General features: G+C 42.8%; 1 protein-coding gene across 1 annotated transcript in view; it reads left to right on the forward strand.

Annotated features, from left to right (window-relative positions):
- Window positions 1–6,771: 6,771 nt before the first annotated feature.
- Window positions 6,772–16,146, forward strand: part of LOC137438333 (protein crumbs homolog 1) — a 93,766-nt gene continuing 84,391 nt past the window's right edge. Inside the window, exon 1 of the mRNA XM_078767308.1 lies at window positions 6,772–7,325. Coding sequence (XP_078623434.1) covers window positions 6,932–7,325 — 394 coding nt within the window. The 5' untranslated portion in view covers window positions 6,772–6,931. The remainder of the gene's footprint in view (window positions 7,326–16,146) is intronic.

The following is a 16,146-nucleotide window of genomic DNA, read 5'->3' on the forward strand; positions in this document are numbered from 1 at the left end:
TCCTCCCTCTCTGCCCCTCCCCCCCCCACCCCCCCTCTCGCCCCTCTTCCCTCCAGCAATGCCGGGTACTGCTGCTCGTGTATTAATCAATCAGGCTGTGGCAAAATCGTTAGGGCACCTGTTCTCAGTCTAGGTCTATGTCTAGGTTGGCGGTTTAAACACAATCCTGGCCAATCATCCCTAAGACCATTAGACCATTATAAATGGTATTTGCTGCTTCCTTGATTGAAGCTGAGAATGCAAGGATAGAGCACAGACCAACAACCATTGTTGGCAGCCATTGATTGGCAATCATTGTGCAGACTTTATAGACCGAAGGGTCTCATCCTGCTTTGAATAACCTGGTAAGTGACTCGAACAAAAGGGTGTGTAAATAACAGGTTAAGACAAGTGTGCGCCTATTGAGGAAGATTGGTTCGTGATGAAAGTGAAATAGCAGACTTGTTATGAAATAGTAATTTCGCTTCAACATTTGCACAAACACAGGCAGTGTAATAACCAGTAGCTGAGAGAATATATGTGAGTGGTGAGGAAGAAGTTCCAGGTAGCAGTGAAGGAAGTGTATCACCTTTTGTGGCGTAATGGTTCAAGCATCCTCTATGGGAAGTTGCAGGTAGGAGTGAAGGAAGTGCACCAGCTTCGGTGGCGTAATGGTTCGAGTGTCTTCTCTGGGTCGGTCGGAGGACGGCAGTTCAAAGACACTTTAAAGATGGTACGTGCTGCTTCCTTGCTTGATGCTCAGTATTTAAAGGGATAGAGCACGGACAAACGACGAGAAGTTGGCAATACTAGTGCAGGCCATGCTGGACCTAATGGTCTCCTGCTGCATCGAAGAAGTTCCTCGTAAGGGAACTCAGTTGTTTATGTATGTTAAGGTAAAGAAGACAGGAAAGCAAAGAGTAGATTAAGCCCCAGTGCCTAAAAATACTCCTCCATGAGTATCAAGTTAGGTGGAAAATCAGGTAAGCATGACATTCTTCCATACATTGAACAGCTCATTGGTGTCAGGCAGGTACCAGAGGAGTGGAGCGTAGCAAATTTAATACTGTTATTTACGAAACAATCCAGAGGGGAATTGCAGAACTGTAGACCTGTTGGTTCAATTTCCATTATGGGCGAAGATCATTGACATGGTAATTATGGGTCAGGGGGGAGACCATTTAAATATAACAAAACAGAATGAAGAAGTCATCATGGATTTAATAAAGGGAGCTCATGTTTTTACCCCTGTCTGTCTGTCCGTTTGTGAACAAAATATCTCAAAAAGTCGCGGACGGATTCGGAAGAAATTTGGCAGAGATGTAGCGTATGTGACAAGGACGAGATGATTAGATTTTGGTGAATATCCCGATTCGGATCCGGCTACTAGAATTTTTTAAGTGATTCTTCACCATTGGGAGATGGGACACAAACGATACATAGCAGGATATCTCAAAAAGTTATGGAGGGATTTGTCCACAACTTTTTGAGATATCCTGATCACAAACAGACAGGGGCAAAAACATAACCTCCACCCACCCCTGGTGGCGAAAGTAAAAACATGAGCTCCCTTTATTAAATCCACCTCCTCCACGCAGGTAACACTCTGCGACACTCCGGTAAGCACCCTCAACCCCCAAAGCATCACGGAGGTTGTGTACGACCCTAAAGGTTGTCAGATGCTGTTTAACATTAGGGAACGTAAGGTGCTGGAAATGCGTAAGTACAATGAATAAGGTGGCCCCTCCTCGCCCCATGTCCTCAACTCCCCACCCCCCACTCCCCCACACCTATAACCCCAGGTCTTCAATCCATCCCCTGCCCCAACCCCCAAATCTCAACTCTCCCCACAATCACAACCCAAAGTCCGCAAATCTTCCCCACCCAATCCCAAGTCCTCAATGTTCCCCCCCCATTCCAAGTCTTCAAACCCCTGCCCCATCCAAAGTCTTTAACCCTTCCACCCCAAGTCCTCAACCCCCACTCCCCACAACAGGTGTTGAAATCTCCACCCCATACAAAATCCTCAACCCTTCCACTCCAAGTCTTCAACCCTTCCCCCAACTAAACCCAAGTCCTCAAACCTCCTTCCAACTCCAAGTGCTCGACACCCCTCCTGCCCCCCCTACCCAGTCGGATCAAATGGATGAAGTAATGGTTTGAATTAATGTGGTGGTGGTGTTGATCGAGTGCAGACATGTTTGGCCAAATAGTCTCCTCCTACGTTAAAATTATTTGTACATCTTTGTATCATAAAGTGTGATAACTTACTATTTTCTTTAATCCCATCATAATGGCCTAATTCCTGACTCAAACATCAAATTGCTCCAGCATTCTTTCCTAAATATCAGCCTTGGCCTCCAAACCTTCACCAGCATCCTAAAAGGAAAGATCATTATTTTGCAACATTTAAACCTTTCAGAAACTGTTCTTCTCAGCTCCTTATCTCCAAAGAAAATGTCTTCACTGTTTTCCTTGTCTGGCTCCCACTCCTACATTCTCTCGAGTATTAAAGTCTCAATGCCCCCACACAGCGACAAACACCAACTTCAATGTCTGAACAACTTTTGAGTTTATCCCCCAAATTCCCCAGATGCCTCGCTCAATAGAAACTTCAACAAAGGGGACTCATTACAAGAAGACGTGTCCTTCATCAAAAGACGCGGTTTCGAGTGAATCTGATAGATATGTTTCAAATAATGAAGGTTAGAGAAGGAATAATTGCAGATGAGGGTTTTTTATTCGTAAAATCAACAGTAACAAGAACAGAGGTCACAGTTTCAAAGTAAAGCGGAGGAGATGGAGTTAAGAGGGTAAGAAGGGTCTTTCACTTAGAGTAGTTATCCTGTGCTCGCCAGCGAAAAGCGGGCAGAAGCGATCTGTTGCGCAGTACGTATGTCGTACGTGTCTGCATTTTGAAAAATTCATTTTCTCAAGTTTTTTTTTTTTTTTGTATACAAGATCGAGGCTCGTTTAAGAGCTAGCACATCAAACACATATTAGCACATAAAACACAAAAACATAAACGGACACGAACAACAATAAGGGGAGGGGGAGACAAGATAAGGAGAGAGAGGGAAGCACACAAGCACAACAGTAGAGAACAGGGACATCGGGAGATCTGTTCGAAGGGAGAGGGCTTGGGGGGAGGGGGGGAGGGGGAGGGAGGGGTACACTGTACAAAACAAATTGATACTACAAGGAATTTCAGGAATGAACTCGTGGATTGAAAGATGTGGATTTGGGGTGAATTAGCGGGGGTAGAAAAGATCAAGGTTTTGGACGGGGGAAGACAAGAGATGGTGGTGAACAGCTGTTTTAAAGACCTGGAGGGAGGAGTGGGATTGAAGAGAGTGTGGGAGTTTGTTCCACAGGTGGGAAAAAAGAGGAATGAAAAAGTGAAGATGAGCAGAGAGTCTTGATTTTGGCAATTTCACCAGAAGATGGTTGCTGGCAGTTCTTGTGCGTCCTGCAGGAATATTTGGGGGACAGAGCACAGACAGGGCTGGGGGGTCTAGGTCAGAGAAGAGTTGGTAGAAGACAGAAAGACCACCAACCTGCCTGCGGTGAGTGAGTGAAAGGCCCTCAGATTCAGCTTCATCGCGGGAGATTCCAATGATCCTGAAAGCTTTGGTTTATACAGCGTGAAGACGAGCTAGGTGTGAGGCAGGAGCACCGGCCCAGAGGGGAGAGCAGTATTCCATTGAGCTGAGGATGAAAGCCTTGTATGTGGTGAGGAGCTCAGGTGTGCCAAGGAAGGACTTCGTATGACGAAGGATGCCCAGTCGGTGACTGGCTTTGGAGGCCAGCTTGGAAATGTGGTTTTCCCAGGAAAGATCATGGCAGATAGTGAGACCCAAAAGCTTGAGTGACAGAACTTCTTGGAGAGGATTGTTGAGAAAGTAGATGGGAAGGTTTTCCAGACGGTCTTTTTGGAGAGACATCGTGAGAGTGTGAGATTTGTCACGATTGAAAGACATGTTCCACTTGTTTGACCAGTTTGTGATTTTGTCTCGGTCCGCAGAGAGTGAGGAGGCTGTAGACTGCCGATCTGAGGGATGAGGAATGGAGCGGCAGAGAGTGGAGTCATCAGCAAAGAGATAGAGCGGATTTTCTAGAGAGTCAGAGAGATCATTGATGAAGACCAGAAAAAGCACAGGGCCCAGAACACTGCCTTGGTGAACTCCAGCCAGAACAGGAAGGGGAGATGAGAGAAATCCATTCAGGGCCACACGTTGTCTACGACCAGAGAGGAAGTCCGCAAGCCATGCGTAGAGATTTCCATGGGTACCATAGGATGAGAGTTTGGTGAGCAGAGCGGGGTGCCAGACCGTATGGAAGGCACGAGATATGTCAAGGGAGACAGCTCTGATTTCCTGTTTGGTGTTGTGTATTTGAGAACTGTTGAGTTGAGAACTGTTTGTCCAATCGATACAAAATTTTCACCGTAGTATGCGTCTACTCATGTATATTTTTTAGTGAGAATTATGATGTCATAGGTCACGTGGTACAGGCGCCATCTTGTTTAAATTAATTTAATAATTCTCTCAGCAACCGTTAATGACCCTTGATATTTGATCCCTCATCTTTGATCCATTCTCTTTAATATTTGACTTTTTCTCAGCTTTTACCTGAGCCCCAATACCGATAGAAAAAACACCATGTGAATCCTCTCTCCACCCAGATTTCCTCCATTGCTCTGATGAAGGGCTAATGCTCGAAACTTCATACAGTTGTGGCTAAAAATATTGGCACACTTGCACTTTTTTCAAATAATGCACCATTTCTTCCAGAAAATTGTTGAAATAAAAAAATATTTTGGTATCCACATATGTATTTCCTTGGTTCGCAGTGGAACAGAACAAAAAAAGCTGAAAGAATTACTAAAGCTTAGTTTATTCCACACAGAAATCCTAAAATGGTCCTGACAATATTATTGGCACCTTTTAGAAGTTGTTAGAAATAATTAGATTTCAAGCAGGTGATTCTCCTTTACTTTGGAATTGAACTCACATGTGGTGAGATGCAGGTGCCCAAAATATAAAATCACTCATTCAACCAGTTTGAATCGAGAAAAGGAGTCTTCTGCTGTTTTGTGTCAATGTGTGCACAGCAATGAGCATGAAGAAAAGAGAGAAAACCAGAGAATTGTCTGAGGAGGTCAGACACAAAATTGTAGCCAAGCATGGACAATCTCAAGGGTACAAGTCCATCTCCAGATACCTTCATGATCCTGTGTCCACCGTACACAATGTTATTAGGAAGTTAATGCCCATGGCACTGTAGCCAACCTCACTGGATGTGGCTGCAAGAGAGAACTTGATCGAAGATTGCAGCGAAGGATTGTTCGAATGGTGGAGAAAGCACCTCAATCAACTGCCAAACAGATTCAAGCTTACCTTCAGACACAAAGTACATCAGTTTCATCTCGCACCATCCGTCGCCAACTCAATGAAAGGGGGTTCTATGGTAGGAGACCCAGGAAGACCTCACTGCTGAGAAAGCCCGACTGGAGTTTTCCAAAACGCACCTGAACAAGCCAAAATCCTTCTGGGAGAATGTCCTGTGGACAGATGAGACCAAATTAGAGCTTTTTGTAAAGCACATCATCTCTATGTTTACAGAAAACAAAATTAAGCCTTCAAAGAAAATAACACCTTCCCTACAGTCAAACATGGAGGAGGTTCAGTGATGTTTTGGGGTTGCCATGCTGCTTCTGGCACTGGGTGCCCTTGAATGTGTGCATGGCATCATGAAATCGGGAGATTACCAAGGCATTTTGGAGCACAATGTTGAACCCAGTATCAGAAAGCTGGATTTCTGTCGAAAGTCATGGGTATTGCAGCAGGACAATGACCACAAACACACTTTAAAAAGCACCCAGGAATGGCTCAAGACAAAACTCTGGACTGTTCTGAAGTGGCCAGCAATGTCTCCAGATCTAAATCCCATTGAACACCTGTGGGAAGATCTGAAAACAGCAGTTGGGAGAAGGCACCCTTCAAATCTGGGAGAACTGGAGCAGTTTGCACAAGAAGAGTGGGTCAACCTGCAGCTAGAGAGGTGGAGGAATCTCATTCATGGGTATAGGAAGTGCTTGACTGCAGTTATTTTGTCCAAAGTCTGTGCGACCAAATATTAAGTCTCGGGTGTCAATAATTTTATCAATGCCGTTTATTTTTATTTTCTGATTTAATAGGACTTATTAAGTTCTCAATCAAAAACAAATGTTCTGTAATATTAACAGTGAAATAAATAATTGTAGAGACCAAATACTTTCGTCAATTTCAACTTGTTTTTCGAGAAAATTGTGAGTTATTTGAAAAAAGTGCAAGGGTGCCAATATTTTTGGCCACGACTGTACGTACCTCATTTCCCATGACGGTTAACGTGCTATTATAACTTTTAATTGATAAAATTCCAATTGAATACTTGAATCGTACCTTTAACCTTGAATCCAGCATAATAAGGTATTAGCTTTAATGAGCCAAACAGGCCAACTCAGTTGACTTTAGATATGAATATATATATATACTTAACTAGCTTATATATATACTTAACTATGTTTAACTAGCTAAGGGCTGATTAAATGTTTCTTTATATAAAGTTAAAGTTTTCTTTAAAAATGTAAACACCTATAAATTTGCTTCTTTTGCACAAAAATGGTTGTTTCGAGTTATGTTGACTTGTGCACAATGATGACTTTGATACGATTTGTGATAATTGATTAATTGACTGAGATCTTTGGTCCACATTGACGCATGGTTTACTTCATACCTTGTTCTTTGCAGGAATTCCGAGGTTCACCGCTGCTGAAAACTCTTCATTTTTCATTTTACCTTTCAATACATCTCTTAACCTCACAGAGAGCTCGCACTCAAATTCTACCCATCCTCGAGGAGAACTTTCACCTTCCTCAAGAAATATTTCTCAGGTCTTCAATAACAACAGCATGGACCATCCAGAAATTCCCACTACTGCAACATTTTACAATTCCCACGCAGCTGCTGACCATTTCAACACAGATCATAATGCTGCCTCTGGCTCAACTAATCCCAAGAGTGATCAATCTGGCATTATGGACAAGATCACCTTCAACAACCACACCGACAATAAAATAAAACTGAGAAATGCATCACTGGATTTGTGCAACCCATCACCCTGTCTGAATGGTGCTGAATGTCGACTAGCTCCACATGGCTACCAGTGCTATTGCGTACCGGGATTCCAAGGCGCACATTGCCATGTGGAAATTGATGAGTGTGCCTCCTACCCCTGTCAGAATGGTGCCACTTGCCTTAATAAAAGAGACCGATACAGCTGCGTCTGCCCACGTGGATTTGAGGGTAAGGCTCATACATTTAAAAAGTAAAGTATTCAAAAAATGTCTTATTAGCGCCTTCCGACCACGCAGGGGGGAGACAGGGTTATGCAATCACTTATGTGCGTGTGTGTCTGAGTGTCTGTCTGGGCCGCCCGGGCCATAACTTTTTACCATTTGAGTTTTGTCATCAAATTTTAAACAAAGCCTTATTTATGAGACTATGGGGAAGAAATATTAATAATTTTGTCAAAAGGACAAAGGGCAGCATCACCTAAAATCATCAATTTTCATCCAATTGTCCTGAAATTTTAAGAATTTGCATATTGCTTCACTTAATTGATTCACCAATCAAAAGGTTGAAGGCGATTTTTCTTTTTTTTCTTGAATCAAAAGGTCAAAGTTGCATTAATCGTCAATTTTCATCCGATTCACTTGAGATTTGAGCAGGGTTTGCAAATCGGGTCATTGAAGGTCATTGCTTTGGAGGTGAAAAGGTCAAAAGGACAAAGGTCAGCATCACCTAAAATCATCAATTTTCATCCAATTGACCTGAAATTTTAAGAATTTGCATATTGCTTCACTTAATTGATTCACCAATCAAAAGGTTGAAGGCGATTTTTCTTTTTTTTCTTGAATCAAAAGGTCAAAGTTGCATTAACCGTCAATTTTCATCCGATTCACTTGAGATTTGAGTAGGGTTTGCAAATTGGGTCATTGAAGGTCATTGCTTTGGAGGTGAAAAGGTCAAAAGGACAAAGGGCAGCATCACCTAAAATCATCAATTTTCATCCAATTGACCTGAAATTTTAAGAATTTGCATATTGCTTCACTTAATTGATTCACCAATCAAAAGGTTGAAGCCGATTTTTCTTTTTTTTCTTGAATCAAAAGGTCAAAGTTGCATAAATTGTCAATTTTCATCCGATTCACTTGAGATTTGAGCAGGGTTTGCAAATTGGGTCATTGAAGGTCATTGCTATGGAGGTGAAAAGGTCAAAAGGACAAAGGTCAGCATCACCTAAAATCATCAATTTTCATCCAATTAACCTGAAATTTTAAGAATTTGCATATTGCTTCACTTAATTGATTCACCAATCAAAAGGTTGAAGCCGATTTTTCTTTTTTTTCTTGAATCAAAAGGTCAAAGTTGCATAAATTGTCAATTTTCATCCGATTCACTTGAGATTTAAGCAGGGTTTGCAAATCGGGTCATTGAAGGCCATTGCTTTGGAGATCCAAAGGTCAAGGTTGCCTAAAATCGTCAATCGTGTTGTAATTTTTTTTTACTGTGTTCATCATGTTGAGCACACTGAAGAAGAAGGAGGAGAAAAGGAAGAAGAAGAAGTCTGAATACAAGAATACAAAGCGGATGCAGACGTGCTTTGCATTTTCAGATGCTTTGTAGTTTGGTATTTAAGTCACACGACTAAAAGCAGAAGCATAGTTAGCTTTGTCTTCATCCCTGTTGTATCTTTTTCCCCCGTTATTTTGCGTGTGTGCGCCGTAATTATCTGATGTCAATGTTGTCCTATTCTCCTCTTTGCATCACAGTGTCTGCTGCCCTGATACACATTGATTAGCACCAGGAATTTTTGCAATTAGATTGGAATAATATTTGGCTGAAAAGCTACTGTTGTTATAAAAACACTTAACGCCTCCTTCCAGAACCATAACAACAACTCACCTTTTTTATTGGGTTTCATCACTCGAATCGTTTAGCTCTTGAAATATAGCTCTGTCGCAATACACACATATTCTCTTGGTGCAGCTCAAGGAGGGAATAGTTATTAGTCCCCTACCGGTGTACACCGGAGGGGACTATAGGTTTGCACTTCGTCCCTCGGTCTGTCAGTCTCTCCGTCTGTCAGTCCGTCACGCAAAGAACAGTTTTCCAGACTTTTTTTTTCCTAAACTTTTAATGCTAATGATTTCAAACTTGGTACATGGTTTCGTCATGATAAGTTACAGATCAAGTTCGAACTTCACGACGTTTCGATCATTTTTGACAAAGTTATGGCACTTTGAACTTTGGTAATTTCCCCAACAGTTTTCCGGACGACAGACTGCCGGTAGGGGACATGGATTGCAGCGCAATACTCAGAATGCTTGTTTTCTTTAACCGACTGAAGGCTCCATTGGAATTAGTCTTAAACAAGAATTTGGATTGTGGATAACAAAAACTGCTTTTCAATGCGCACATAGCGGTGCAGCAATTTGGAATATGTCGTTTTCTGGAGGGGACAACAACACGATTGCTCCATCTATTCTCCATTCACTCATGGATGTTAAGTATCCCCGAGATCTATTGTCACTCAACCCGGTTCTAACCGGTTTAGTCTTGGTGTCGCTTTTTTGGGGGAGCGGGGTGGGGATGCTGGGATGGAGTAAAGTTTGTTTTCATTGAGACAGAATTCCAAGTGCTATCAATTGACAAATATTACGAGTTGGCTAAATACCGGAAACCATCAGCGATCTCCAATCGCAGCCCTAAAGTTTGATCTTTGATTTGTCTTTTTACAGGCTGTGCCCTATTTTTTTACCCACACATAATCCATAAATAGAGTTCTTTCAGAAAGTATTCACACCCCTTGACTTTTTCACATTTTGTTGTGTAACAACATGAATTTAAAATTGATTAAAATTTGATTTTTTGTCATTGATCTACACATAATATCCCATAATCTCAAAGTAGGAAAAGAAATTTAGAAATTTTTATAGGATAATTAAAAATGAAAAGCTGAAATGTCTTGAGTAAATAAGTATTAAACCCCTTTGCTATGACACTCCAAATTGAACTCAGTGACATTCAATTTACTTTCATCAACCTTGAAATGTCTCTACAACTTGATTGGAGTCCAACTGTGGCCAATTTAATTGATTGGACATGATTTAGAAAGAAACACCTTTCTATATAAGGTCCCGCAGTTGACAGTGAACGTCAGAACAGAAACTCCACCATTAAGTCCAAGGAATTGTGCGTACAACTCTGAGATAGAATTGTGAGGATGCATAGATCTGGGGGAAGGGTATAAAACACTATATATAATGGAGGAAGTGTTTGTATGTATGTATGTAAGTCCGCTCTTCACCCATTGGTTGGACAGCTGACCTGACTCCACCCACAAATGTAACCTGAAATACTTAGCCTAAAGTACCCAGAGAACCCAAAAGACCCTCCTCCCTCTACTCCCCGAGGACCTACAAGACCGAGAAGAGTCAGAGGACTCAAAATAACGCAAAGACCCAAAATACCCCAAAGACCCAAAAGACCCCAAATATCTAAAAGATCCCGAAGACCTAAAAGACCCCAAAGACCTAAAAGACTGAAAAGACCCAATGGACCCCAAAGACCCAAAATACCCCGAAGATCCAAAATACCCTTAAGACCCAAAAGACCCTGAAGACCTAAAAGACCACAAAGACTGAAAATATTCCAAAGACCCTTAACAACCCCAAAGACCCTTAAAGACATCGAAGACCCAAGAGAACCAAAAGACCCTGAAGCCCCAAAATACCCTGAAGCCCCAAAAGACCCCGAAGACCCAAAAGACCCAGAGGACCCAAAATACTCCAAAGACCCTAAAGACCCAAAAGACCCCAAAGACCTTTAAAGAACCAAGATAACCAAAATACCCTGAATACCCAAAAGACCCTGAAGACCACGAAGACCTAAAAGACCCCAAAGACTGAAAATATTCCAAAGACCCTTAACAACCCTGAAGACCCAAAATACCCTGAAGACCCTTAAAGATCTCAAAGACCCAAGAGAACCAAAATACCCTGAAGACCCAAAAGACCCCAAAGACCCTTAAAGACCCAAAATACCCAGAGAACCCAAAATACCCTGAAGACCCAAAATACCCCAAAGACCCAAAAGACCCCAAAGACTCCATAGACCCAAGAGAATCAAAAGACCCTGAAAGGGGAACCCAAACGCAATTTCTTTTTCTGAAAAACCATTGGCAATCATTAATCACGGTCTAATTTGAAGGGAATTTTTTTTTTTGCCAATCACAAAGTGCCGAAAAAAACCCAAGACTGTCGATTTTCGAGATTGCCAGTAACTTCACATTGTGAACTCACTGTGATCCTGCCGGCGACTACATAGACAAACGGCGCATTGCGAACTCAGATTCCTATACTGATTGGGGATGATGAAGAGGGGGGGGGGGCATGTGGGGCGGTCGTGGGGTATTGTTAGCTAGGGTGATGGTTGATAGGGGATTGTGAGGGGTGGTGGAGTGGGGTAAGGGGTGTGGGACGGTCATGGGTATTGTTAGCTATGCTGATGGTTGAAGAGGGATTGTGGGGGGAAGGTGGAGTGTGGTTGTTAAGGTATTGTTAGCTAGGGTGACGGTTGACAGGGGATTGTGTGGGGATGATGGAGTGGGGTAAGGGGTTTGGGGTGGTCATAGGTATTGTTAGCTAGGGTGATGGTTGATGAGGGAATGTGAGGGGTGGTGGAGTGGGGTGAGGGGTGTGTGGCGGTCATGGGTATTGTTAGCTAGGGTGATGGCTTATGGGGGATTGTACAAGATGGAGTAAGGTGGTCATGGGTATTGTTAGCTAGGGTGATGGTTGAAGGGGAAGTGGGGTGTGGGGTTGATGCTTGATGGGGGATTGTGAGGGGAAGGAAAAGAGGGGAGTGTGGGCTGGTTGTGGGTATTGTTAGCTCGGGTGATGAATGAATGAATGAATGATCGTTTTAAGGCCATTTTCCCCGCTAGAGCAGGGGTTAGCCTTGCGGGCCCCATGACAATCATGGTTCCCTGTTTGAGGCAATGTTTTTTTTTATGGCCAGATGCCCTTCCTGACGCCAACCCTTAGTTGCCTCTTACAATGCGCAAGGATATGGTGTACCTATTCTAAACCAGGGTACACACCAGGATCATTCATCCCAGCAAGCTGGTACTCAATTTGCCGACCTCGGAAGGATGACAGGCTGAGTCAACCCCCCTGGTGTTAATTTAGCGATCGACCGGGATTTGAACCCAGGATCCTAGGATCCCAAGCCTGCACCCTAACCACTAAGCCAGGCTTACCAGCTAAGCCAACCAGGGTGATGTTTGATGTTTATTGTTTCTGGAAAATTGAGATGCCTCAAAAACCAAGCACACCTAAGTTGAACAGAAATCAGCAAGAGCAATATTACCAAAGAAAATCAGCAAGAAATACAAGTCAAAGCAATTGTGTCAGCAGAAAATATCCGATGGCAGAAAAATGTGTTGCACGCCTGGAACAAGATCGCCCATAGGGTCGCCCGTAGGGCGGGTACTCTGCTAGATTGTAGAATGTTGAAAGGTCCCAAGAGCACAGTGAGCTCCATCATTAGGAAATGGAAAGAATATAGAACTACCCAGACTCTTCCTAGAGCTGGCCTTCCAACCAAACTGAGCAACCAGAGAAGTAGGACATTGGTCAGGGAGGTGATCAAGAATCCAATGACCACTTTTACAGAACTACAGAGTTCTTTGGCTGAGATGGGAGAACCTGCTGGAAGGACAACAGGCTCTGCAGCACTTCATAAATCTAGGCTTTATGGGAGAGTGGCCAAACGTAAGCCACTCCTGAGAAAAAGGTACATGAATTATCCCTCTCCTCCCTCCAAATGTTCAAAAGAGCTGTTCACCACCATTTCTTATCTTCCCCCATAAACATGTTAAAACACCCCAAATCCACCTCTTTCAATCTCCAAATTCTTTCCTTAAATTCCTAGTAGTGTCCATTTGTTTTATACTGTGTACCCCCTCCTCCCCCAGCCCTCTCCCTTCCACAGATCTACTGACGTCCCTGTTCTCTTCTGTTGTTGTGCTTGTATGCTTTCCTTTCCCTTCCCCTCCTGTCTCCCGCTCCCTTTATTGTATGTTTTATGTGTCCGTGCATGATTTCGTGTTTAATGTGTTAGCTCTTACACGAGCCTCGACTGTGTATACAAAGAAAAAAATGACAGCACACTTGAATTTGCAAAAAGGCATATGAAAGACTCTAAGGGCATTAGGGAAAAGATTATGTGGTCTGACAAGACGAAAAATAATTAACTCTCTGGCCTGAATGCAAAGCGCTATGTCTGATGGAAACCGAGCACAGCTCATCCCCCATCTAACACCATCCCTACCGTGAAGCATGGTGGTGGCAGAATAATGCTATGGGGATGTTTTTCAGTGGCAGGGACTGGGAGACTTGTATGGATAGAAGGAACAATGAATGGAGCCAAATACAGGCAAATCATTGAGGAGAACCTTCTTCAGAGTGCAAAAGACCTTAGATTGCGACGAAGATTTACGTTCCAACAGGACAATGACCCCAAGCATACAGCCAAAGCAACACTGGAATGGCTTCAGAACAAGAACGTGAAAGTTCTAGAGTGGCCCAGCCAAAGCCCAGACATAAATCACATTGAGAATCTATGGAAAGACTTGAAGATTTCTGTTCACCGACACTCCCAAACCAACTTGACAGAGCTTGAGCAATTCTGCAAGGAAGAATGGGAGAAACTCCCCAAATCCAGATGTGCAAAGCTGATACAGACATACCCAAGAGGACTCGAAGCTGTAATCGCTGCCAAAGGCGCTTCTACAAAGTATTGACTCAGTTGCCTCAGAATCATTTTTCATGATTTTGTAAGCATTTCTAAAGAAAAAGATTCCACTGACATTATGGGATATTATGTGTAGATCAGTGACAAAAAATCTCAATATAATCCATTTTAAATTCAGGCTGTAACACAACAAAATGTGAAAAAAGTCAAGGGGTGTGAATACTTTCTGAAGGCATTGTAAATAAATAGATAACCTTTGTCCTCATGATTAATGTACAACAAAATATGTCACAACCCCCAAAGGTTATCAATCAATGTCCAACTGCCAGTCATGTACTGTCGTCCAAACTTGCGTTTATTAACTTAGTCCAGTTGAGCAGCAATGGGTGTCTCACCAATGAGCATGCAGACGTTGAGAGGAAGTTGAGACCGTTTATTAACTGGACGGTAGTCAAGTTGAGTTCATCACATACTGAACCCTCCAGCGTCCGTCGTCTGTCGTCATCGTCTGTCGTCCGTTGACTTTTCGATGTTAACACTCCAGCGTCCACAAATATCAACCGATTCTGATCAAACTTGACATACAGCATCCTTACCCCAAGGACCAGGTTGGTATGACATTTCAGCCCGATCCTTGAAAAATGGCCGTCTTAGGCGACCATTTTGGTTTTGGTCATGAAAACGACGTTAACACTCTTGCGTCCACAAATATTAACAGATTTTGTCCAAACTTTAAAAGTTTAACTTAAAATGCCATTGCATTCCAACCCGATCCGTCACAAAATGGCCGCCATAGGCCGCCATATTGTTTTCAGCTCCGAAACGACGTTAAGACTTTAACGTCCACAAATATTTATGGATTTTGATCAAACTTGGTGTGTGAGACTCTTACCACACAAGGTAGGTTGCTATCGCATGTCAACCCGATCTGTCACAAAATGGCCGCCTACCTTAAAGTTATTACACAAGGTTGTTGGCTTTTCATTTAAGTCAAATCTACTACAGACAACTGACCTACTTTAAAGTTGTCCAGTCAGTTCAGTTCAGTTCTGCTTCCCTGGAAGCTCTAGTTTCTTAGGCAATACACAAGCGATACACAAAGAACTTACACAAAGAATGCTTTACACAGTAAAAATGACTGGCTTTTGCTTTCCCCATTTTTATTTCCAAGGTAAGTTTCTCACCTGGTCATTTGTCCTAAAATAGCAAGTTGCTCACCACCCATAGGAACCTGGTGGAACCAACTTCCGCATTCTCTTCAATCTCATTCGCCCCTCCCGGTTTTCAAGGCAACTGTTCGCCACCATCTCAGACTTGATATCCCATCCAAAACTATAATATTTTCTACTCCCATTAGTCCAACCCCTCAAGCCCACCTCCTTCCAAATTCCCAGTCTTTCTTTCCTGAGAGTTTGCTTCTCTTTCCATGTTCTCCACCCCGTGTGTCATCCTCTGCCCCTCATTCCTCCACACATCCCTTATTTCTCTGGCATTTCCCCCCTTCTATTTCTGCGCTTCCTTTTTTCTGCTGCGTCCTGATTCGATCTGTCTTCTAGCTCTTCCACCAGCCTTGACTTTGTATCCAAAGTAATAATAATATCTGTGTCACATGTTGTTCCTGGCCTTGGGTGAGTTTCCTGATGCCACTGGGGAAGAGAAGCCATGTTCATGTCACCAAAACCTTTTGAAAAGAGGAAAACCCTTTCATAGGCTGTGGAGCCCAAATCCTTCAAGATTATTAGAAATATGATATGAAATCTCCTAACAGTAGGTATGTTGTCAACACCTTTCATTTTGACTCCTAATGCAATAAAACTTCACAATACAATAGTTAACGGACTCGTAGCATCACATCAGCCAAATTGCAAACCATATGACAATCACACAAAAGGCTCCATTCATAATGACTAAGGTCAAATTCCAGATAACTATGTCTGATGTGCTATACGAAACGAAATTTACAAAAAAATTACTTTATTTCCTATCCTACTGACCCTGGAGCCCAACAGACTCGGTTGTCATGGTAACCGTTTGATTAGCACAGACGCTTGTGCATTAATTAGGCCTGAGTGCACCAAACAGACGAGTGTCCTGGCTTGGGTTTTAAAGAGGATTATTTAAGGCAAGTATTTGCACTCAGTAATGAGCAAGCTTCATTCCAATTACTCAGAGTTTTATTTCCCTGTCTTGGGGACAATGGCTTTTGGTACTCATACTAAGGAGGTAGGAAATAGTATCGTGAGGGCGTCAGGGGCGAATCCAGGAATTTCAAGATGGGGGGGGGGGGGAGTGCATGAAACTATAG

Source organism: Myxine glutinosa, chromosome 13, assembly GCF_964187855.1.
Source record: "Myxine glutinosa chromosome 13, kmMyxGlut1.1, whole genome shotgun sequence".
NCBI lineage: Eukaryota > Metazoa > Chordata > Myxini > Myxiniformes > Myxinidae > Myxine > Myxine glutinosa.